This window comes from Pipistrellus kuhlii, unplaced genomic scaffold (assembly GCF_014108245.1).
Source record: "Pipistrellus kuhlii isolate mPipKuh1 unplaced genomic scaffold, mPipKuh1.p scaffold_m20_p_32, whole genome shotgun sequence".
NCBI classification, from domain to species: domain Eukaryota; kingdom Metazoa; phylum Chordata; class Mammalia; order Chiroptera; family Vespertilionidae; genus Pipistrellus; species Pipistrellus kuhlii.
In genome coordinates this window covers 4,731,467-4,754,374 of record NW_023425532.1, presented here as the reverse complement: position 1 = coordinate 4,754,374, position 22,908 = coordinate 4,731,467, and the positions used below count along the sequence as shown (strand labels likewise).

General features: G+C 43.7%; 1 protein-coding gene across 11 annotated transcripts in view; it reads left to right on the top strand.

The window, feature by feature from the left end:
* The window catches only part of USP9X (ubiquitin specific peptidase 9 X-linked), a 69,271-nt gene extending 50,345 nt beyond the window's left edge, over nucleotides 1–18,926 (top strand). For 7 of the 11 annotated variants that reach the window (XM_045570454.1, XM_045570455.1, XM_036460414.2 and 4 more), the window contains 17 exons: nucleotides 418–564; nucleotides 894–1,116; nucleotides 2,677–2,897; nucleotides 4,668–4,858; nucleotides 5,553–5,726; nucleotides 7,993–8,134; nucleotides 9,335–10,088; nucleotides 10,634–10,757; nucleotides 11,472–11,697; nucleotides 12,169–12,298; nucleotides 13,261–13,446; nucleotides 13,901–14,121; nucleotides 14,208–14,296; nucleotides 15,973–16,129; nucleotides 16,272–16,532; nucleotides 17,355–17,450; nucleotides 18,499–18,926. In XM_045570454.1, coding sequence (XP_045426410.1) covers nucleotides 418–564; nucleotides 894–1,116; nucleotides 2,677–2,897; nucleotides 4,668–4,858; nucleotides 5,553–5,726; nucleotides 7,993–8,134; nucleotides 9,335–10,088; nucleotides 10,634–10,757; nucleotides 11,472–11,697; nucleotides 12,169–12,298; nucleotides 13,261–13,446; nucleotides 13,901–14,121; nucleotides 14,208–14,296; nucleotides 15,973–16,129; nucleotides 16,272–16,532; nucleotides 17,355–17,450; nucleotides 18,499–18,636 — 3,480 coding nt within the window. In that variant the 3' untranslated portion in view covers nucleotides 18,637–18,926. Of the gene's footprint in view, nucleotides 1–417; nucleotides 565–893; nucleotides 1,117–2,676; nucleotides 2,898–4,667; nucleotides 4,859–5,552; nucleotides 5,727–7,992; nucleotides 8,135–9,334; nucleotides 10,089–10,633; nucleotides 10,758–11,471; nucleotides 11,698–12,168; nucleotides 12,299–13,260; nucleotides 13,447–13,530; nucleotides 13,587–13,900; nucleotides 14,122–14,207; nucleotides 14,297–15,972; nucleotides 16,130–16,271; nucleotides 16,533–17,354; nucleotides 17,451–18,498 lie in introns of those variants that run through there. The other 4 variants (XM_036460416.2, XM_036460419.2, XM_036460420.2 and 1 more) reach the window with 3 other exon arrangements.
* Nucleotides 18,927–22,908: the final 3,982 nt, after the last annotated feature.

Below are 22,908 nucleotides of genomic sequence, written 5' to 3'. Positions count from 1 at the left end.
ACGGATGCATAGCTAGTTCTGTGAAGTGCTTTGTTTCACTTGAGACTTGGTAAGCAGATTGTCACCTTTCATTGTAGAATTGTGGGCCTTTTTACAAATATGATCTTTTTAAAGTATTCTTAATAAATCGGATAGGCTGGCACTTGATTTAATTCTTGATCTTAAGACCTGATACTTTTTACTCAGAATTGTATGGGAATTTCTTTCTGAAGAGATTTGTAGCTTTTAGCCTTTGGTAGCTTGTAAAACGACTTCTAGAAAGTTCTGAAATGGCTTAGAATGTTCTGAAACGGCTTAGAATGGACAGGCGTGAAGGGCTTTCTGCATGTCTGTGCAGCCCTCTCTCGCTCTGGTTCCTCCGTCCCTTGCTGCCTCCCTTTCATAGGTTGAATGTTGGAGTTTTTTGTCTTTTGACAGGATGAGGTGAAGAGAACAGGTGACACAGGTGTTGAGGAGACGATCTTGGAAGGACACCTGGGGGTAACAAAGGAGTTGCTGGCCTTTCAAACCCCCGAGAAGAAGTATCACATCGGTTGTGAAAAGGGGGGTGCTAGCCTCATTAAAGTAAGTCTGTTGTCTTGGTCCTGTTGCAGCCTTCTAAGTTTTGTATATAAGTAAAGTTTCCTAAAGTTAAATAAGCACTGATAGTTTTCCTCTTTGGAAAATCGAAATTTTTCACTTTGTCAGACTAAAATGAGACAGACTTGTGTATGGTTGTTCATTGTAGTGCATAGTGTTACAAAGTGGGGTCTTTTTATTGGAAAATCCAAACAAGTTTTCTGGAGAGGTAATAAGGTCTTGCGTTCTGACAAGTGATGTAATCTACAACATAAATGTCTAATGACACAGATGCTATGTCATCGTAATCCGCCATCTTCCTTTCGGCCTCATAGGAGCTAATTGACGACTTCATCTTCCCTGCATCCAATGTGTACCTGCAGTACATGAGGAACGGGGAGCTGCCCGCCGAGCAGGCCATCCCCGTCTGCAGCTCCCCAGCCACCATCAATGCTGGCTTTGAGCTACTGGTGGCACTGGCTGTGGGCTGCGTGAGGAATCTCAAGCAGATAGTAGAGTCTTTGACTGAAATGTATTACATTGGCACAGCAATAACTAGTAAGTATTACACAGTGTCGTGATAACAGAACTCAAATTCTGTTTTCCTGGTTTTGTAGTAACCATCTTCAATTCGGCTCTTCTTTCGGCAGCTGGTTTAGTGTAACCTTTCTAGCAGGTGGTTGTATAATTGAAGACCATGGCCAGTGAGGAGGGAGCCTTAATGTAAAAGTTGTCAAGTGTTTGTTAACTGCCTTCCTGCATGTAGTGTAACTACTGAGCAAAATCAACCCCATCTCCACCAAATCTGGAATAAAGCCCCAACTCCAGATGCTGTGTAGCCAAAGCCAAAGTCAAAGCCAGAGTTCAAACTTCCAAGTCCAAATTTCATGCACTGGCAGTGTCCAGGCCCTCACTTAGCAGCTCCTGGCTGCTGTGCCCACGTGGCGCCGAGGAAATCTGGTTTGGAAGGTTAGGAGTGGAGAAGATAACCCTTTCCTGCGCTTTTTTCTCCTCGGTCCATGCTCCTGGGAAGCCGTGAAATAGACTCCGAACTTACAGATACGGAGCTGGAGCTCAGAACGAAAGGGACCTAAAAAGCAGGAAGGAAAAATCAAACACAACAGAGGCCTTTTTTTCCTTAAGAGAAAACCACTATTTACAAAGTTTAAGAATATAATCTATTACAATACATTTTTTTAAATATATTTTATTGATTTTCTTACAGAGAGGGAGAGAGATAGCTAGAAACATCGAAGAGAGAGAAACATCAACCAGCTGCCTCTTGCACACCCCCTACTGGGGATGTGCCCGCAGCCAAGGTACCTGCCCTTGACCGGAATCGAACCTGGGATCTTTCAGTCCGCAGACTGACGCTCTACCGCTGAACCAAACCGGTTTCGGCTATTACAATAAATTTTTAAGAACATGTCATATTTTATATGTTAGACTTCAGAATAGAAGGTCATTTTAAAAAACATTGTAGGAGATTCCGATGAAACTGACTGCTTTAAAGGTGTTAGATCAGTGGTCGGCAGAGTGTGGCTCTTCCACAAAATACCACATGCGGGCGTGCACGTACAGTGCGATTGAAACTTCATAGCCCATGCACAGAAGTCTGTTTTTGGCTCTCAAAAGAAATTTCAGTCGTACTGTTGATATTTGACTCTGTTGACTAATGAGTTTGCCGACCACTGGCTTAGACCTTTAGCTATTCTACCAGAAGCAGGGGTCCTTCTGTAATGTGTTGGTGTGCTTATATAGCCTTTAATGCCAGCATGCATTTGGAAGGCACTTTGAAAAACATTCCAAAGTAGAAAGTTCATGATGACTAACCTATAAAGCTAAAAGTACAGGTAGCACGTAGGGATTAGCATTGTACAATCTCGAGGCTGCTGAGGCTGCCATGAGAAGTGGCAGCGCCCGATACAGTGTGGGTTCACGGGTGGGGTGTACAAATCCCTGTAGTGCAGCACGTTGCTGTGTGCCCGGGTTTGTTGAGGGCTTAGAGCGCCCCTTCCTTGGGAGTGGAGTTGTTGCTGATGTCAACTGCTCAGCTGAGAGCTGAAAGGGGAGAAAATGATGTCCACACTAGACTAGAAGAGCCTCTTCTCTCCGCAGCCTGTGAGGCACTTACAGAGTGGGAGTACCTGCCCCCAGTTGGACCCCGCCCTCCCAAAGGATTTGTGGGGCTGAAGAATGCCGGCGCTACCTGCTACATGAACTCTGTGATCCAGCAGCTCTACATGATCCCCTCCATCCGGAACGGTATTCTGGCCATTGAAGGCACAGGTAGTGATGTAGATGATGATATGTCTGGGGATGAGAAGCAGGACAACGAGGTAAATGTTTTATTCTATTGGCCTTTTTTGTTTTCTGTTCCACGTTCTGATACCAAACGCTGTTCTCTCTTAGGGAGTGTTGTCTTTCCTTGGGCCTGATGGCAGATGTTGGGAAATAAAGCTAGAATCTTCTAGCATGGGCTATCTATTGGACTTGAAACTAGTTCATGTTTTAAAATATATTACTGATTTTTAGAGAGAGGGGAAGGGCGGGGGTAGAGAGAAACCTCAATGAGAGGTGAACATCATTAATTGCTTGCTTCCTGCTCGGCCTGTAAGCATCTTTGCCTTTTAGAAAAGCTTTATGGGGGTGCTTACACCGTCCCTGGTGAAGTTCAGACTCTAGTTCTGTAGTCTGTCACAACTCTGAGATGCTGAGTAGTTAAGCACAGAGAGACTATGCCCACAAGTAAAGAAGGCAGACAAGAGACGATACAATTTCAAATAAGATGTCCTGCCTTTGTTCTCCGCAAAGGTGTGCCCTCGGCACTTCGCTCCGCTAGTTTGGGGTTTTGTTGCATGTTTTTATCTGTGCTTATTGCCCTAGGCTGTAAGTTCTGATGGGCAGGGACTAGATATTGTCTGTTTCTCAGATAGTTCTGCAGCCCCGGGTCTCTCTCCGTCTCTGAATTTGTCCCAGCTCCCTCACATAATTGGAATCATACCATATCTGTCTTTTTGTGACCGGTTTATTTTACATGATACGTTGTCCTCCAGGTTTATCCAGGCCAAAGCATGTGTCCATTTCCTTCCCTCTGAAGGCCGAACGATATCCCATGTGTGGATATGCCACTTTTTGTCTCAGTGGACACGGGTTGCTTCAGCTTTGGCTGTTGGGAATAATGTGCTATGAGCATGAGTGCACATGTGTCTCTCTGAGACTTTCCTCTCAGTTCTTGGGGTGTGTACCCAGAAGTAGAACTGATGGACCCTGTGGGGATTGTATTTTAATTTTTAATCCTCATCCAAGGATATGTGGGGGGAGGGGGGGTATGGGTTGCCTCCCGTTAGAGCCCCAGCCAGGGGTTAAACCCACAACCTTTATGTTTACAGGAGAGCACTCCAACAAGGCACCCGGCCAGGGTTCTGTTGTTAATTTTTTAAAGGAACTCTTTTCTTTTTTAATCTATATTTTATTTTATTTTTTTATTATTTTTTTTACAGAGAGGAAGGGAGAGAAATAGAGAGTTATAAACATCAATGGTAGAGAAACATCAATCAGCTGCCTCCTCCACACCCCCCCCCCCCCCCCACTGGGGATGTGCCCGCAACCAAGGTACATGCCCTTGACCGGAATTGAACCTGGGACCCCTCAGTCTGCAGGCCGATGCTCTATCCACTGAGCCACACCGGTTAGGGCTAAAGGAACTCTTCTTCACAATGGCTATACCATTTCACCTTCCCGCCAACCATGTACAAAGGTTCCAGTGTCTTTCACAAGCATTATTTCATGCAATACAACAGCTACATGGAGAATGCGTTGCCCCCGTGATTTATTTATACGGGTTACCTAGCTGATAGTGCTGAGCCTGCATGTATGTCCCATCTGAATGCATCGCTACACTGTGGTATCAGCTGATTACCCACCTCTCCGGTACATAGCCGAACAACTCTTGTGAAATGTTGGAAATTAAAATTTACAATCTCAACGTTATTTGGAAATAAAAAGTAGTCATACAGATCACTTGTTCACTAACTGGCATTTGTCTCAGTGTATCTACATATACTTGAAAGTTAAATGAGCTCACCGATGCTGTTTGTTGTTTCCAGAGCAATGTGGATCCCAGAGATGATGTATTTGGATATCCTCAGCAGTTTGAGGACAAACCAGCACTAAGTAAAACGGAGGATAGGAAGGAGTACAACATCGGTGTGCTCAGGCACCTGCAGGTTATCTTTGGCCACTTGGCTGCTTCCCGGCTGCAGTACTACGTGCCCCGAGGATTCTGGAAGCAGTTCCGGTAAGCTGCGGGCAGGTGGTGCTGGGGATGCCGCTTAAGCCTGTGCCTTCTCAAAACATTCAACTTCTCCGATAGATGTCAGAAGGCACTGTATGTGTCAGCAGTAGCAATATTCAAACTTCCTATTAGGTCTTTTGCTCGTGTCCTCAAAGGAGGAGGGAGGAAGTGTCATAGGAAAGGGCAGCAGCATTTAGTCTTTGAAAGATGGTACCGTTTTTTCTTTGTTTGGGGAAGTTCTCAGATTTATGGAAGTAGGGGAAATAGTACAAACCCTTACGTATGTGTCACCCTACTTCAGTTACCAACCCATGGCTAGGCTGTTTACTCCACAATCTGCTTTCCAGATTGCTCTGAAGCAAATCTCATGCATAGTCCCATCCATAAATAAGTCAGTATGTGTCTCAGATGTCTTGAAAAATACAACCGTAATTCTATTGTCCTGTCTTTAAAATACCCTTGTCTCATAATTGTTTATTACTATATTTTAAAAAGCAGGACACTAAAGTCCGTATACCAAAATGCTGCTATGACTCTACTATGGGCGGGGGGGGAGGGGGGGGGGTTGCCCTTGCAATTATTTGTTGAAGGAAAAAAATAGTCATTTACCATGTAAAGGTTTCCACCCTTGAGAAATACATTGCATATATTGTTCTGGGAGTGTCATATTACATCTTCTATTCCATTCATTTTGTAGGCTTTGGGGTGAGCCTGTTAACCTGCGTGAGCAACATGATGCTTTAGAATTTTTTAATTCTCTGGTGGATAGTTTAGATGAAGCTTTGAAAGCCTTAGGACATCCTGCTATGCTAAGTAAAGTTTTAGGAGGTTCCTTTGCTGATCAGAAGATTTGCCAAGGCTGCCCACATAGGTAAGTGGTAATTATTACATAGTTTATGTTGTGCTGTTTATTTACTAACAAAAATAAAATTTTCATTAGTTATGTGGAGTATGCCACTGGTGACTAAATATCTCTGGCCGGATGAATTATATACTGTGTATACCTCACTACTTTGGGAGTTTTTTTGTTTGTTTTCATAAAATAACTAGAGGCCCGGTGCATGAAATTCATGCACAGGCAGGGTTCCTACGCCTGGCTGGCTGTCAGGGCCTTCCTTTGTTCCACTCTACCCCCTGGTGGTCAGCACACATCAGCGAGCAGTAGAACTCCCTGTCAAACTCCTACGAGGACATTCTGCATATTACCCTTTTAGATAGATAATTTGCTTCTTTTTACTGTATAATCTCTTGCTATTTCATACTCTTACATTTTATGTATGGTTATTTTTGAGGAAATAAAATCATTTTCCATACTGATGCAGATATTACTTATAAATTGTTCTTCGTTTTAGAATTAAAATAATTATAATGTAAACACAATGACTTTACAAGATGACAGAAATAGAGCACTATTTCCTATACAAATGAAATACTGACCTTTAAAATAGCATTGATTATATTTATTATCCTTAAGGTATGTTTTCCACAAGGAATATAGTAAGAGTTGACTAAACAAATTGGCTTTTTTTACTTAAAAGGGAAATTGTTTGATCAGGACTTACTGAAAATAGTTCAATAACTATTAAAAATTAGTTACTGATAATGTTTATACCTATTACATGGAAATTTTGTTTTGGAATCTATCAGTGTTGGTTTGAAATTGTTTTTTGCCAAAATATCACAGTATTATCCACAAGCCCTAGCTGCATTCCATGTGGTCATGGGTTGTGTGTGTGTATGGTTGGTGGGCTGCTTCACTTTGGAGCAGAGAGAAATGATTGTGGTGAGTAATACTGTGTGAATGAGAGGTGCGTTAGGTTAAGGCATTCAGATCAGGGTATGTCGTTGTCACATAGCCTGCACAGTTTGTGGTCCTTTTGAAAGACGTGTTATGCCCAGTCAGTATGGCTCAGGGATTGAGCGTCAACCTATGAACCTGGAGGTCACAGGTTCGTTTCCCGGTCAGGGCACATGCCTGGGTTGCAGGCTCCATCCCCAGTGTGGGTATGTGCAGGAGGCAGCCCATCCATGATTCTCTCTCGTTGATGTTTCCCTCTTCTTCTCCCTTCCAGTCTAAAATAAATACCATAAAAATATTTAAAAAATAAAAGACTTGTTACATTAGGTGGACAATAAAATTCTCATTTTCACATCTTTTTTTAAATTCTTTATTGTTGAAAGTATTATATTACATCTCCTTTTTCCCCGTTGACTTCTCCCTGCCCACCCTCTGCATATGCCCTCACCCCCCTATTGTCTGTGTCCATTGGTTATGCTTATATGCATGCATACAAGTCTTTTGGTTGATCTCTCATCCTCCTCCCCCCCGAATTTTGATGGTCTGTTTGATGCTTTTATGTCTCTAGATCTATTTTTGTTCATCAGTTTATGTTGTTGATACTTGTTTTTAATTGCTGATAAAATAGCCAACTTTTTTGTATATTTTTATTGATTTCAGAGAGGAAGGTAGAGAGAAACATCCATCATGAGAGAGAATCTATCATTGAGGGGCTGCCTCCTGTATGCCACAACCTGGGATCACATCTGGGGCCCTTCAGTCTACAGGCCGACACTATCCACTGAGCCGAACTGGCTAGGGCCAGATAGCCAGCTCTTCAGTTATATCTTCCTGTTAGTCCTTGATTTGTTTTAGACGGTTTTCCATTTTATTGGGAAATGGCTGGTTTCCTGTAAGAGGCCGGTGGTAAAATAAATATTGCAGGCTTTGGGTGGCTGAGGGCTCTGTGGCAACTACTCGACGCTGTTGTTCTGGTGGAAGCAGCCAGACAGACAGTAGGTCAAGGCAGGTGTGTTCCAGTAAAACGTGACAAACAGGCACAGGGCCCCATTTGACCAGTGGCCCACACACAGCCTGTTACCCTGCTCTAGACAAAGCCCTAAGCCAGAACGGGGGCGCTCCGTGTGACCAGGCCTGTGACAAGAACAAGACTAGTTCTGTTGGGGAGCAGGCTTTTAACTTGAGGGTCTTAGTAAGATCGTGTTCTCGACTTCTCCACAAAGCCACGGTTTCATGGTGTAGAATACTGCAAATGCCCGCGACTAAATGTTTAGTAGACAAATGTTTAGTAGACTGAGGAATAACTCCTTTTTGATCTTTTTTTAAATAATATCTTTAGATACGAGTGTGAAGAATCTTTTACGACTTTGAATGTAGACATTCGAAATCACCAAAATCTTCTTGATTCTTTGGAACAATATGTCAAAGGAGATTTATTAGAAGGTGCAAATGCATATCATTGTGAGAAATGCAATAAGAAGGTATGAATTGTCTCGTTTATCTTAATTATGACTACATTTAATGGATTTGGAAGAAGTTGACATTTGTTCTTAAAATTCACCTTCATTTCTACCCTGCTTTGTAGTGGTAGCAGAGGCAGTTGAGATGGTAACTGATTGAAAGGTCAGGGAAAGAAGATGGAGAGAAAGTTGCCTGGGAGGGTAGGGAACACAGGTGAGGGAGGTAACAGTGAATCATTTTAGCAGCCATAACAGCTTAGTATCACATGTTCTTGACTGAAACACAGACATGTTTCATTTATACTCAGCCAGCCTGCTACTGAAATCCTCGGAGCTATAGAGTCGTTGAACCTCTCAATTCTTCTCTCACGTCCAGAGTTACTTGTCAAGACCAAGGAGTTTGCTAAAGCCATGAATTCCTTCCTTTAGCCATGTCAGGTTTCTTCTACCACTTGGGTCAGATTTTTAGGCCCACCTGATGGTTTTTATCTATGGGCAGCTGGCATCTTTTTGGGAGAGACGATTCAGACAGAAGCAATGTGTATTTGGGTGGGCTCCCAAGCCCTCTCACACAGAACTCACCTGGGTTGGGTGACACACCACTTAGGCGGGTGTCAAAGTCCAGAGGGTGAGATGGTGAGTTGTGAGGCCCTACTGCCTGCCGCCCACACGTCTCAGATTTGAGGCAAGTTACTGATCTCTGTGCTGCTCCTGACCTTCATCCTTACGGTGCAGTAGCACCTGCCCGAGAGAGGGCTGTGAGGATTGAATATGTTACTTCGGGGCTGCACCTAGCTTGTTATTTGATACCTGGTTACCCAATAAATATTTGCTGCTATTACTGGATTTCTTCATTTTGCTCACAGAAAACTACACCTCCATTAGATTAGCAGTAGTTATCAAACAAGTGATGATGGTTTAATGACCGTGTAAAAACCATGCAGTGGGTAATTTAATTACTAATTCTTGTACTTTCTAATAAATAGCATTAGCTATTTCCATACTAGTTTTAATTAATATTTTTTAAAATATCAACTATGACAGAATTAACTTGTGTTCCTTGTGTGTTTGTTGACACATAATTTCAAACTAGTCTTAACAGAACTACCAGTGTCACCTCAATTAATTTAATTAAAAAAGAATAACACAATTTTAAAGTCTCTTTTGCTATGGATTGATTATAAGAAAGTGGCAACTCGTAATTTGGTCTGTTTATTTCAGGTTGATACTGTAAAACGCCTGCTAATTAAAAAATTACCTCCTGTTCTTGCTATTCAACTGAAACGATTTGACTATGACTGGGAAAGAGAGTGTGCGATCAAATTCAATGATTACTTTGAGTTTCCACGAGAGCTGGACATGGAGCCTTACACGGTGGCAGGCGTCGCCAAGCTGGAGGGGGATAGCGTGACCCCCGAGAGCCAGCTGATCCAGCAGAACGAGCAGTCCGAGAGCGAGGCAGCGGGCAGCACCAAGTACAGGCTGGTGGGCGTGCTGGTGCACAGCGGGCAGGCGAGCGGCGGCCACTATTACTCCTACATCATCCAGAGGAACGGCGTGGACGGTGAGAGGAACCGCTGGTATAAGTTCGATGACGGCGACGTGACAGAGTGTAAAATGGATGACGATGAAGAAATGAAAAACCAGTGCTTCGGGGGAGAGTACATGGGAGAAGTGTTCGATCACATGATGAAGCGCATGTCATACAGGCGCCAGAAGAGGTGGTGGAATGCCTACATCCTCTTCTATGAGCGACTGGACACCATAGACCAAGGTGATGAGTTGGTGAGATACATATCCGAGCTGGCCGTCACCAGCAGGCCCCGTCAGATCGTCATGCCCTCGGCCATCGAGAGAAGCGTGCGCAAGCAGAACGTGCAGTTCATGCATAACCGGATGCAGTACAGCTTGGAGTATTTTCAGTTCATGAAAAAATTGCTTACGTGTAATGGTGTTTACTTAAACCCTCCTCCCGGTAAGTGCCAAAAGCATGCAGCTGCTTCATGACAAAGCATGGTCCTCCTCTCCTGGCAGGGTTTCTCCAGAGGCGTCAGCATGTTTGGTTTCACATTTGGTGGTTTGCACTCTTATTGCAGAAGACTTCTCTTTAAGAATGGGAGCTTTTGTTTATTATAACGGTTGGCTTTTTATTTGAGCATTAGTTTGGAATGTGCTTTAGAGAACTAAGAATTATTTCATGTCCTAGCCAGTTTGGCTCAGTGGATTGAGCATTGGCCTGTGAACTGAAGGGTCCAGGGTTTGATTCTGGTCAAGGGTTGCAGGCTCAATCCCCAGTAGAGGGCATGCAGGAGGCAGCCGATCTGTGGTTCTCATCGATGTTTCTCTCTCTCCATCTCCCTTCCTCTCTGAAGTCAATTAAATATATTTAAATATATATAAATATATATATTTGAATTATTTAATGAGTAAACTTTTGAGGAATGGTGGGAATGTATGCTTGTTTGAAAATGGGTTTGAATATAGAAATTGGTCTCATTTTTATGTCTGTTTTATTTATAGGGCAAGATCACCTGTTGCCTGAAGCAGAAGAAATCACCATGATTAGTATTCAACTTGCTGCTAGGTTCCTCTTCACCACGGGGTTTCATACCAAGAAAGTAGTCCGTGGCTCGGCCAGTGATTGGTATGGATTTTCCATATGGCAATGGATTTTCCTTCCTATTCTACTAGCATTTAGTTTGGTTCTTTTATTTTTTTTTTCCTAACCATAATAATCTTGTTTCAGATTGGAATACAGAATTTAAAATCTCTTGGTAGCAATAGTGAGAGAAAGCACACTGAAGTAATTATTTAATAATAAGCATGGCCTTTTATTAGTAAAGGCAGGCTTCTGCTTCTACTGTTTCGTATCGTCTTTGACCTCCCCTGTACAAAAGATTACAGGATGATCGTTAAAAATCTGAACTTTTGATCAGGAAATAATGCATTTTAGCTTTCCTATATTAAATAATGCCATAGATGAAAAGGGTAAAGAACGAGCTTTCTGTGTTTCTAATTGTGACAGTGTAAAAGGCCATTATAATGCGTTAATTTAACGATTTTTACTTACCAGTGGTAAGATGGTTAAGGGTGGGGCAGGTGCTGTTTTACCATCGTGAACCTAGCAAGAGTTTGATAATAGACCTATAGAGAAAAACATACAAGACTTTGTCTATTCTGTCTCTTTGTGAGAATAGACCAAGTCATAGTACTCATCTGTCATTTCAGTACTAGTACCAGCAGCACCCTCCAGCAGTAAGAGGTTTTTGGGTTTTAGTTGATTCAGAGAGACCCACCCTGTACTACGTGAAACATGTTCCTGAATTGCTGTTCATAGACTTTTTTTTCTTTATATCAGGTATGATGCACTGTGTATTCTCCTTCGTCACAGCAAGAATGTGCGCTTTTGGTTTGCTCACAACGTCCTTTTCAATGTTTCCAATCGCTTCTCTGAATACCTCTTGGAGTGCCCCAGTGCGGAAGTGAGGGGCGCGTTTGCAAAGCTGATCGTTTTCATCGCGCACTTCTCCTTGCAAGATGGCCCGTGCCCTTCGCCTTTTGCGTCTCCTGGACCTTCTAGTCAGGTAATTGCTCGGGGTTTTTAGTTACAAATAAATTCTGTTTCCTGGAAGTTGAAGTCACATATATGTGCCCCTCTCACATATTTACCTAATGTACACGTGTGCCCACACCACACAACGTGTTGTCTGTGGGTTCCATTTAAAGGAGTTCACAGCAATGAATAGTGATTATTGGCTCTTGAAAATTTCCCATTTTCTCTGTTGAATCATTTGTATGCGGTGACATAATTATACACTTACTGTTAAATAGACTTTTTAAAAAGTAGAATAGTATGAAGGCTCTATTATGAAATCTACCTTGGCTCTTCATTCCCTTTTCTAACAAGCAACCCTTTCTAATCACTTTGTCATCAGTCCTTCTAGAAACTTGCCTGTATTCGACATACACATGTGTGTGTCCCTTTTTCATGTGAATTGAAGTGTGTCATGCCTGCACCTGTTTCTGAAGAGCCGCTGATGTGTTCTCCTCCGCAGGCTTATGACAACCTGAGCCTCAGCGATCACCTGCTGAGAGCGGTGCTGAACCTCCTGAGGAGGGAGGTCTCGGAGCACGGGCGCCATCTGCAGCAGTATTTCAACCTGTTCGTGATGTATGCCAATTTAGGTAAGAACTGGGTTTCCGTAATGCCGGTTAGTGTATTCAGTGGTGGAGTCATTGAAGTCGAGTGGTAAGACATAACCTGGTGTGAAATACAGTGTTCCGTAGACGCTGGTATGAATTTAATGTGAAACTCCTTTCACTGCCCTTTTCACCTTGTGCTGTAGCTCTGCACGTGTCTTACCTCTGCAGCAGGCACAGGTCAGAGTCTCTGGCTCAATCAGATTGTTCTCCCGAAGCAGCGGTGCCAGATCTGTCTGTCTGGTTTTTTAAATGCTGATTCCTAGTCTCACCCCATCCCAACCAACTGAATCAGAACTCTCAAGGCCAGCCCAAGGCACCCCCATTTTTAAAAGGTCCCCAGGTTGTATGTTCTCACCAAGTTGAGTGAAGGACTGACTTTTACATAAGTTTTTGTTGAAGTAAAGTCACTTACAGTTAAGAATAATATGAATATTCACTTAAATGACCTTGTTGTTGATGCTATTACTTCGTGTAACAACACTCGTAGTAACCTGCTCCTCCCTCACCTGGTCATTTCCTTGCCGGGATCCTGTAATTCTTGCCCTGGCAGAACGCCTTACTGGGGGCCGGCTGGGGGGAGTCAATGGGGAAAGGGGGGCGGTATATGTAATACTTTCATCAGTAAAGAATTATTTTAAAGAAAGACATTAAAAAGAAAGTATGCTGTTCTATCTTGCACTTACTGTTTTGACAGTGTTCAGTCTTTGGTGTTTGTTGAATAAAATAGATGGGTACTTGGTGTGATTGGCATGTTATGGTCACTGTTGAACCATCTTAATACTTTTTAGATTCAGTACAACTCAGTAGATTTCTGTGCTGGTTAAATAATTCTCTAATCACAAAAGTTATAGAAAAATACTTCAGATGCCTACTTTATTATTGAAACCTGTATCATCTCAATTAATTCCTCTCATAATTCTTCTCTGTCTCCCTCTTCCTTGTAGGTGTGGCCGAGAAGACACAGCTTCTGAAACTGAGTGTGCCTGCCACCTTCATGCTTGTGTCTCTGGACGAAGGCCCAGGGCCTCCCATCAAATACCAGTATGCTGAGCTGGGCAAGCTGTACTCAGTAGTGTCACAGCTGATCCGCTGTTGCAATGTTTCGTCCAGAATGCAGTCCTCAATCAATGGTAAGTCAAATGCTCTGGTCCTCACAGTGGTTCCGAAATTCTGCTGGGCATGCGCAGTTCCCAGTTAAAGTAATTCTGCCCTAACTGGTTCGGCTCAGAGGTTAGAGCATCGGCCCGAAGAATGAAGGGTCCTGGGTTCAATTTTGATCCAGGGCCTGGCTCAACCCCCAGCCCTGATTGGGGGGGCGTACAGGAGACTGCCGAAGGATGACTCATCATTGATTCTATGTCCCTCTCCCTTTCCCTTCCTTTCCAAAATCAATAAAAATGTTTCTTTAAAAAAGAATCCTTCTATTAAAAAATTAAATAAATAAATGTGAAACGAGACCGAAGGTTTATGCTGTTTTTTCTAAAATAGAAGTTTAAAAGCCCATAAGCTGTTTTGTATGCTGGCAGCTCTGTACTGTTGTGAAGGAGCTATTGGTTTTTCATTGATGGCACATCTGTATTCTAGGTAATCCTCCTCTTCCCAACCCTTTTGGTGATCCCAATTTATCACAGCCTATAATGCCAATTCAGCAGAATGTGGCAGACATTTTATTTGTGAGGACAAGCTATGTGAAGAAAATCATTGAGGATTGCAGTAACTCGGAGGAAACCGTCAAACTGCTTCGTTTTTGCTGCTGGGAGAATCCTCAGTTCTCATCTACTGTCCTCAGTGAACTTCTGTGGCAGGTTAAAGAAAAATCAACATTCCTATATCGATCATTTGGTTGGTTGTCCTTCCGATAAGGTGCTCACTGTGTCTGGCCTGCTTTCAGGTTGCGTACTCCTACACTTACGAGCTGCGGCCCTATTTGGACCTGCTTCTGCAGATCTTGCTGATTGAGGACTCCTGGCAGACGCACAGGTAGGCGCCTTGTGTCTTACAAACAGAAGCTTAAGAACCAACAAGAAGTTTTTCTCATCACTTTATTTGATTTTTACTCCCTCCTCTTATTGCCCAAATTGCATGCTTAACATAGTAACGTTTTTCTTTCTAAATTAAGGAAAACTAGGATAGGCTTTTGGTAAATATTTTCATTTTATTAATGCTCCAGGGCCTAGGCTTTTTTTAGAATTAGATTACATTTTTGAGTTGGTCACATGAGATAACATTTGCTTGTGTAAAAATAGTTGTGCCTTGGCTGGGTAGCTTGGTGGTTGGAGCATCATCCTGTACACCAAAAGGTGGCGGGTTCGATCTCCAGCGGGGCTGTATATGGGAGCCAACCAATTGCTGTTTTCTTTCTCCTCCTCTCATCCACTGTCTCTAAAACGTCAATGGGAAAATATCCTCCCGTGAGGATTAACAAAAAAATTAAGTAAAATTTACCATAATGGCTTTTAGTACATTCACATGTTGCACAACCATTACCACTGTCTAATTCCAGAATATTTACATCACCCTAAAAGGAAACCCCATACCACACATCCTCTGGAAACCACCAACTTACTGCCTCTCTGGACTTTCCTATTCAGAGAATGTTCAGGGTTTGCCAGGACACTTCAAATAAGTGGAGTCACAATTGTCCTTCTGTGACCACTTACCTCCTTAGCGTGATGTTTGCAAGCTCATCTGTGTTAGAGCACACATCAGTGCTTTGTTGCTTTGCTGAACAGTAATCCACTGTGGATATACCACGTTTTGTCTACTGGCGCGTGGGGTTTGAACACAAAAGAAACAAGGCACATGCTTGCCCCACAATCGTTTTTTTAAAGTTTGTTTCATTTATTTTTACATATTTTTATTGATTTCTGAGAGGGAGAGAGAGAGAAACATGAATGATGGGAGAGAATCATTGATTGGCTGCCTTCTGCACACTCCCTTCTGTGGATTAAGCTGCAAGACGTGCATGTGCTCTTGGCTGCAATCGAACCCGGGACCCTTCAGTATGCAGGCCAACGCTCTAGCCACTGGGCCAAACCGCCTAAGGCCACACCCGTTTTTTAAATTGCTCATGGAGGGCCAGAACAATAAATCATTGACTGCACGTTGTTCTGTTGTAGTTTGGCAGGCGTTGAAATGAAATCATCCTTGGCCAGGCAGCCCAGTTGTATTGCTGGGGAAAATTGTTTTGCCTGCCACATACTCTCATTATTAGAATTCAAGTTAATTCTGGATTTCCAAAGTATGTCACTGTGTCCGAGTCCCCGGATTGTAACTTACCTTTGGAAATGCAGTTTTAGAAAAGGAACTGATGGAGCAAGTTCTTAAGTACTTAGTTGTTATAAACTTTAATTTTTAAAGTTTGTATTACTCTGTCACTTCTGGTCGTGTATTTTCATTCCATACCTAGCAAAATCATTTTGAAATTGTTAATAAATTGGTAAGAGCCTCACTACTAGGAAGCTATATGGCCTTGAGCAAGCTATTTAACCTCTGCCCCTTTTCTCATCTATCCAAGGGATTGGTAGCTACCTACTGTCTAGCACTAGAGTACATGACTGCGTCAAAGATACTGAGTGGCACGTAGTAGGCACTCAATAAATGTTAGCTGCTATCTGATTTTAGACGTTTTTATTTTCTATCTGGTTCTCTTTCAGAATTCATAATGCACTTAAAGGAATCCCAGATGACCGAGATGGGCTGTTTGACACAATCCAGCGCTCTAAGAATCACTATCAGAAGAGAGCGTACCAGTGCATAAAGTGCATGGTGGCTCTCTTTAGCAATTGTCCTGTTGCTTACCAGATTTTGCAGGTGAGGATTTTCTCTTACAATTTTGTAGAACTCTTGAGTCAGAATGAAGGAGATCAGAATCATGAGAATTTGGAGTCGTCGTCTTTAAGTTCACTTTGAAAAGGATCCCAAAACCTTTGGCATAAATCGTTTTCTTTTGAAGGGCAATGGCGATCTGAAAAGAAAGTGGACCTGGGCAGTGGAGTGGCTCGGAGATGAGCTCGAAAGACGACCGTACACTGGCAACCCTCAGTACACGTATAACAACTGGTCCCCTCCGGTGCAAAGCAATGAGACCTCAAATGGTTATTTCTTGGAGAGATCGCATAGTGCTAGGATGACCCTTGCAAAAGCTTGTGAACTCTGTCCAGAGGAGGTAAACAAAGCCACCAGTGTGCAGCAGATAGGAATGGAAGAAACCAAAGTAATTCTTTACTTCATAGGCTAGTGTTTATGTGTTAATAATGTGGAAATATGATGTTGGGGTCTTGGCTTCCGTGCTTACTACGTGTGGTCTTAAGTAATTGAGAGCGTGCCTTCTTGAGAAATTTCTATAAAATTGCCTGAAATGTAGTAATTCTAAGAGAATCCAAACCAGGAATTTTTTTTAATTGTTTTAATTTGTTTATCTGCAGTAAAAGAAAAATTGTTAGTGGGTCAGTTTTATCAATATTTTAATTGTTTATTTTAAACTAGAAGCCCGGTGCATGAAAATGCACTGGAGGGGGATCCCTCAGCGTGGCCTCTCCCCTCTCACAGTCCAGGAGCCCTCAGGGTGGGAGGCAACCCGGTGATGGGGGGTGGGGGTAGGTGACACCCCATCACACCTCCATTGCTGCCACTGCTGGCAGCACAAGCCTTTGCCAGCCCTGGTTACGTGAGCCTTGGGCGGGCCTGGGCAGGTGGGCAGCCACCATCCAAGGCTTGCTGCACCTCAGGCTGGCACTGGGGGGCTGAGGGGACTGGGGGGACTGGGGGACTCTGGAGGCAGGCGCGTGGGGAGGGCCCGGGCATGCCACGCTCCTGCCGCCCAGGCGGGGCTGAGGGGACTGGGCGCCGCCATCTTGTGGCTGTGGACACTGCCGTCTTTGAGGGTGTGGCAGTCTATCCGCTGTGGGCTCCATGATCTTTGTGGGGTTGTAACAGCAATAAACATATTCCCTCTTTATTAGATAGGATAGAAAAAAGGTTAAAATAAACGTGAGTTTGCCTGTGTGATTCTTTGTCTTTAAATCTCTAACACTAGGAGCCAGATGACCAAGACGCGCCAGATGAGCATGAGTCGCCTCCCCCTGAAGATGCCCCACTGTACCCCCACTCCCCCGGATCTCAGTATCAACAGGTACATGGGCGTCGGGGGGGTTTTATCCCTGGGAATTAAGTCTTATGCATATTTAAAGGATGGCTTCTTTTTTGTTGTAACGCAAGTAGAAGAGGGATTATGTAGACGAGCTTTGGGGGCGTGATCAGACGGAGCCTGATTGGAGGAAGGTGAGATGGGGAGTCTTTCTGGTCAGCTAGTGCCCCTCTTACTAGGAGGGAAACCTGGCAAATGGCGATAATTTGTGTCAACATAAACAGAGTACTGTACAAAGGATTATGACAACATCTGTTAGGCTTAGTCTGCAAATGGATTGTGAGGACGTTAACATGTAGGATTTCTTGGTTATTTAGCCTAACAAGACCGTGAAAGTGGTTGGGGGGAAATCAAGGATTTATTAGTTCCATCAATTTCCTGTAAAATCAATAAATAAAGTTAGGATGAAGAAACTTTCAAAGTGAGAGTTCTTTCTAAAACCCAGTGTGATCAGTTCAGGCCTTTGGAGGCAGCAAAGCCCCTGGTGGGCCCTGCCGCCCGGAGCTGCCCATTTGGCTTTTAGCGAGTTCCCAGGAGCCAGCCTTTCCGATCCCGCTGAGGCGTTCTTCCCCACGTGTCAGGGGGAAGCACGTTATATGGTTAGAGATTGCGTGTTAGGCTTTCCATGATACTAACTAGAGAAAGCTATCAGAAAAGTCGGCGCAGCCTGGCTGGCGGGATTGGGCGGAAAAGGGCCGGGTTCGGTGGAGCATGTGGGCGCCTGGAGGCAGCAGAATAGGTTGCTCTGGCTCCCAGTTGATTCTCTGTGACCGGGAGTGGTGGTGAGCTGGGTCCCTTCGCTGTCAGCCGGGGGTGACACTGAAGATCACTTAGGCAACGGCCTGCGCTGCCTGGGGCTTTGGGTTCGCATTTAGGCTTTTCTCTTCCGGCCACTATTTCCTCCCCAGTGGGGGCCACACCTTTCTCTTCTCTGGGAAGTCCCAGGGATCCTAGAAGTGTTGACATGTCCACCAACTTCAGCCTGTGCTTACGAGGTTTCAGGTTCACACGCCTGTGTCCTCTCTCCTTGCAGAACAACCACGTGCACGGACAGCCGTACACCGGCCCCGCGGCGCATCACATGAACAACCCGCAGCGAGCTGGTCAGCGAGCACAAGAAAACTACGAGGGCAGCGAAGACGTGTCCCCGCCGCAGACGAAGGATCAGTGAAACGCACACGCCTAACTGGTTCCATCAAGACTGTGCACCCAGGCCTTACAGTCCAACCTTTTTCTGTGTCTGGCTAATATTTAAAACTAAAAAAAAAAAATACAAAAAACAAAAAACAACAACAACAAAAAAAAAAACTATTCCTAATCAACATGGAGTGGAAAGTTTATTCACTGTCTTATCTGCAGAAACTTGCTGTCCATATATAACCCGCCTGCAGTGGAAAGTGTATAGTGTTTTGTAATAAATGGCCTGATGCTAATGTGTAAATGGCAAAGGTGTATATAGTATATTAATGTTTGACTGTTAATTCTTGAGCAAGAACCTTTTTTCTTGATGAGACTCGCAAATCTGCAAAAGCGACAGAGTTCATTTTCCCGTTCTCCCCATGCGCTCGGCGGCCAGCGGTGTGCCCAGCAGCCGGCCAGCCCCTTCACCAAAACACCATAACCGACAGCAGCCCAGCAGCCGTCCGTGTCCCCGCACCCATAGGTCCCGTTCCTTCTCTGCCACCGGAGTCGGGCTCGTTCTGGGAGCGGGGGGCTGCCAGCCTGGAGATGGCTGGGTTGATGTGGCACGTTGGTGAGGTTTGTTTCTAGCTCTTTTTCGTTGCCTTTTCACTCGGATCTTAGTTCATCCTTTCGAAGCTGTAGTTCCGCTGTGACATTTAGCATGGCTTCCCACGGGTTAGTGTAGCCAGTGAGGACAAATCACCAGGACGGCGCTGTCCCAGGCGACAGCCGTCCCAGACGCTCAGCTTTTCCTTCTCCGCCTAGAACATAACCCTGCAAACAAGGGAGAACCGGGCCACCAGGCGGTTTTCGGTTAGTTTCACACGTTGCTTACACCTGTTGGACAGTTATATCTTTGGGTGGGATAGAGAGACAAGTGTCAGTGATGGGAATTTTAAAACATTTAAGACAAATATGCAAAACTTCGCTATGTCAGGATGCTCGGAGCCTAATAGAAGACTGTATTTGGTGTGCTTGTTTTGTTTCTTTGGTAGAGCTTATTAGGTGTGTTTTCTCGAATTTTCCTTCTGGATCGCAGTGAAGCGGAAGTCCCCAGCCCCACAGAGCTTGGTGCCGCTGCACCGAGGCATCCGGTTGAGTTTGCTCAGCCAGTTTTACTTGAAAGCAAGAATCGTCCTGGTTCCTTTTCCCTGACCCCAGAAGGTTTCACGTTTGAAGCAGGGTCTGATGAAGGAGGACTACTGGTTAGTTGCCATCATTGAGGTCTGGTGATTTCCGAATAAACACTGACTGAAAGATCAGAAACGCATCGGTTATACTGTATTGGAAAGAGCTGGTACCTTGAATCTGTAAGTTTTTGGAACCTGTCTAGAAACCAAACACCCCTGCACACAGATGCCGTCCCCCCGACTCAATATGTTGAAATGTTTTGCTGTTTTGTTTTGTAGAAATTATTTTGCTCAGTTCACAAATAGAGTTTGATTTCAAAGAGCTTTTTGTCTTGGTGTGGTGGTGTTTCTGTCCTTTTTTCCTGAAGGACTGCACATGGAAGTGAGCTCTGCACAGCGGCCCTGGTCCCCTGGGGTCCTGTGCACGGGGAGGGCTGGCCTCGGCCCTTCGCTGAGGGTTTAGGGAAACGGGACCTGCCCCGGGACAGCTCCCAACAATCAATCTTGTACTTTTTGTATGTTTTTTATATACATGTGTATTTAACGAGCACAAGCTTGGTTGTACTTTTTAAAGTTCAGTTAACAGGAAACTTGTCAAAAGGCTGTGGTTGGAACGGAGCGAAGCAGAGACAGCATTGTGGTCAGAGGGGAGTGTTTCAGAGGGAGCTTTGGTATCTTGCATTTCTCTGCAGTCCATCTGCGCTTCCAGGGTTTCTGTGACACTAGGGAATTTTGACACCAGATAGATCCTGTTTTCTACCTTAAATATATTACATCTGAACGTTCCGTTTGATGGGAGCTGTTTACAACTCCATTTGGTAATTTCTCCTTTAAAAGCTCCTCACTTCCAAGCTTCCTTAGCAATAGGTCCACCTGATCCGGACAAGTGGCCTCATGACACACCATCTCGCCATCCAGGGGCAACTGGCGTTCCCTACTTCTAACAGATGCACTTCCTTTAGCGACTTGAATGGCTTGGCGTTCTAGAAGGCTGTGGATTTTCTCCTTGGAGGGCGCTCCAACCGTGGTTGCTTTCCGTGTACAGGCCCCTGTGCCAGGTGAGGCTGGGACTCCGTCTTGTCTTCCCTCCATTTGAGGAAGCGTGGTCTCTGTTGTGACCAGGGTCAAGGGTAAATGAACAGAGTTATTTTTGTTTGTTTGTTTGTTTGTGCAGATTATTTTCTATATTTAACTCTTAAACAAGCATTAATGTATAACCGGAAATTTTAAGATGCATGTTATTGTAAGAGCAACGTAGTGGTGATTTTGAGATCTTTTTCTGAACATAAATGGCACATTTTAAACTTCAAGTCTTCGAAGTGCCTAAAGATTATTTATTCCTCAACTGATTTCTTGAGCCATATATATATTTCCTACTTTCAATGTTTGTTGCGGAATCGCTAGTCTTCCTTTCGAAGAAGTATCCCCAGAATTCTAAATGGCATGATTCCTTTCTAGAAGACGGTAGAAGCTGTTGACATAAAGACTGAAGATACTTTCACTGTTCATCTGTGGGCCAGGGCGTTGCCCTGTTGGACCGAAGTGTTTTAGTGCACACCTTGGCGACAACCATATTGCTGCTGTTTCTAAGCCCTCCACCAAGAAATTTCCATGTTCAGCATCCTAGAGGCAGAAATAACAATCCTATTTGGGGTTTTGTCTTTCGTTGATTTTTCTCAGTAATAATTTCCCAACCTTGTGTCTTTTAGCTCTTATGTATACAAATTTAGAATTATTAAAATGTTTTATATTTTTTCATGGTTAACTTTTATTAGCGAATAACAACTACTTAAGTATTTAATCCTTGTAGTGGTTCAAAAGATGAGGGTCCTTTTTTTATTTGCATTACCTTTCTAAACGAAAGCAGCAGTCTGAATATTTCAGATAACTCCAAAAAGAGTTCCTTTCAAGTGTTTTTGAGTATTTTTCCAGCTTACGTTCTCCAAGAACTCTGCTGAATTTTGTGGTTCATTTGGTGGATATCCTGCCTTATTTAGAATTGTAACTGGATAAGAAAATTGCCTTTTCATTCATTATAAGTGCCCGATTTTGGTCTCTAGTTTGAAGGTACCTACATACTGCCTAGTGAATAGAACACGCCCTCCCCCCGCCCCCAGTTTTGTGTTACCGGGAAAACCATTCAGTACTGGTTCATAGTAAGGCTCAACCGGAATTGGTCCCGCACCGATGGGAGTGTTCAGTGTTCGGAAAGTTTTGGGTGTGATTCGCTGCAAAAATGCTCGATGTATTACCTTGCTGCCGATTGTATTTCTGACGATTGGTTTGTTTGCAAAATGTAGCACTTCTCCTCCAAACTTAGAGGTGTGAGAAAAAAGGGGGAAAGATACATCATGTTTTAAACTTGGAAATCAGTGAAATGTTTTTAATTTTGAAACCCAGATTCCCAAAAGGAAATTTCACCACCAGATCACACACTTCTCGGCCTTTTTCAAGCCGAGACTGACTGAAGATTGTCCACAGGTCTAAGATTTAGCACATATACAAAAATAAAACTTTATAAATTAAACATCGGCTTTCCCTTTGATTTATTGAAATAATTCTAAATGAAAGGTAAATTAGAGGTGTGATCGATTTGAACAGGATTTATAAAGGGAAGTGTTCGTAATCCCGCCCTCACTGTATATTCAAAGCATATTCACATCTAAGTTCAAAAATGGAGTTATGTAATTGCTGACAACTGTTCCTTCTAAAATCAAGATTCAGCAAACACTTTGGTGTTTAAAAGTTCCTCGAAATAAATAATGAGCAACGAAGCAGGGTACATGTTTTCATGGGAGTTAAGTGAAAGTTGTGCTGCCCGTGTGGCTCAGTGGTGGGTGTTGACCTATGAACCAGGAGGTCAGAGTTCGATTCCCCCTCAGGGCACGTGCAGCGGTTGCAGGCTCCATCTCCAGTGTGGGGCGTGTAGTAGGCAGCCCTTTGATGATGCTCATCATTGATCTATCTCCGTCTATGAAATCAATAAAAACATTTTTTAAAGGGAAACTCCATCAAACATTTCAGACCCAGGTGAAAATGAGTGGATAATTTTAAAGACATTCCACTTACATGTACAAAACTAAAAGGGGGGTGGTTTGAGGATCTTGTGTTCCGCCGTTAGAATATACTGC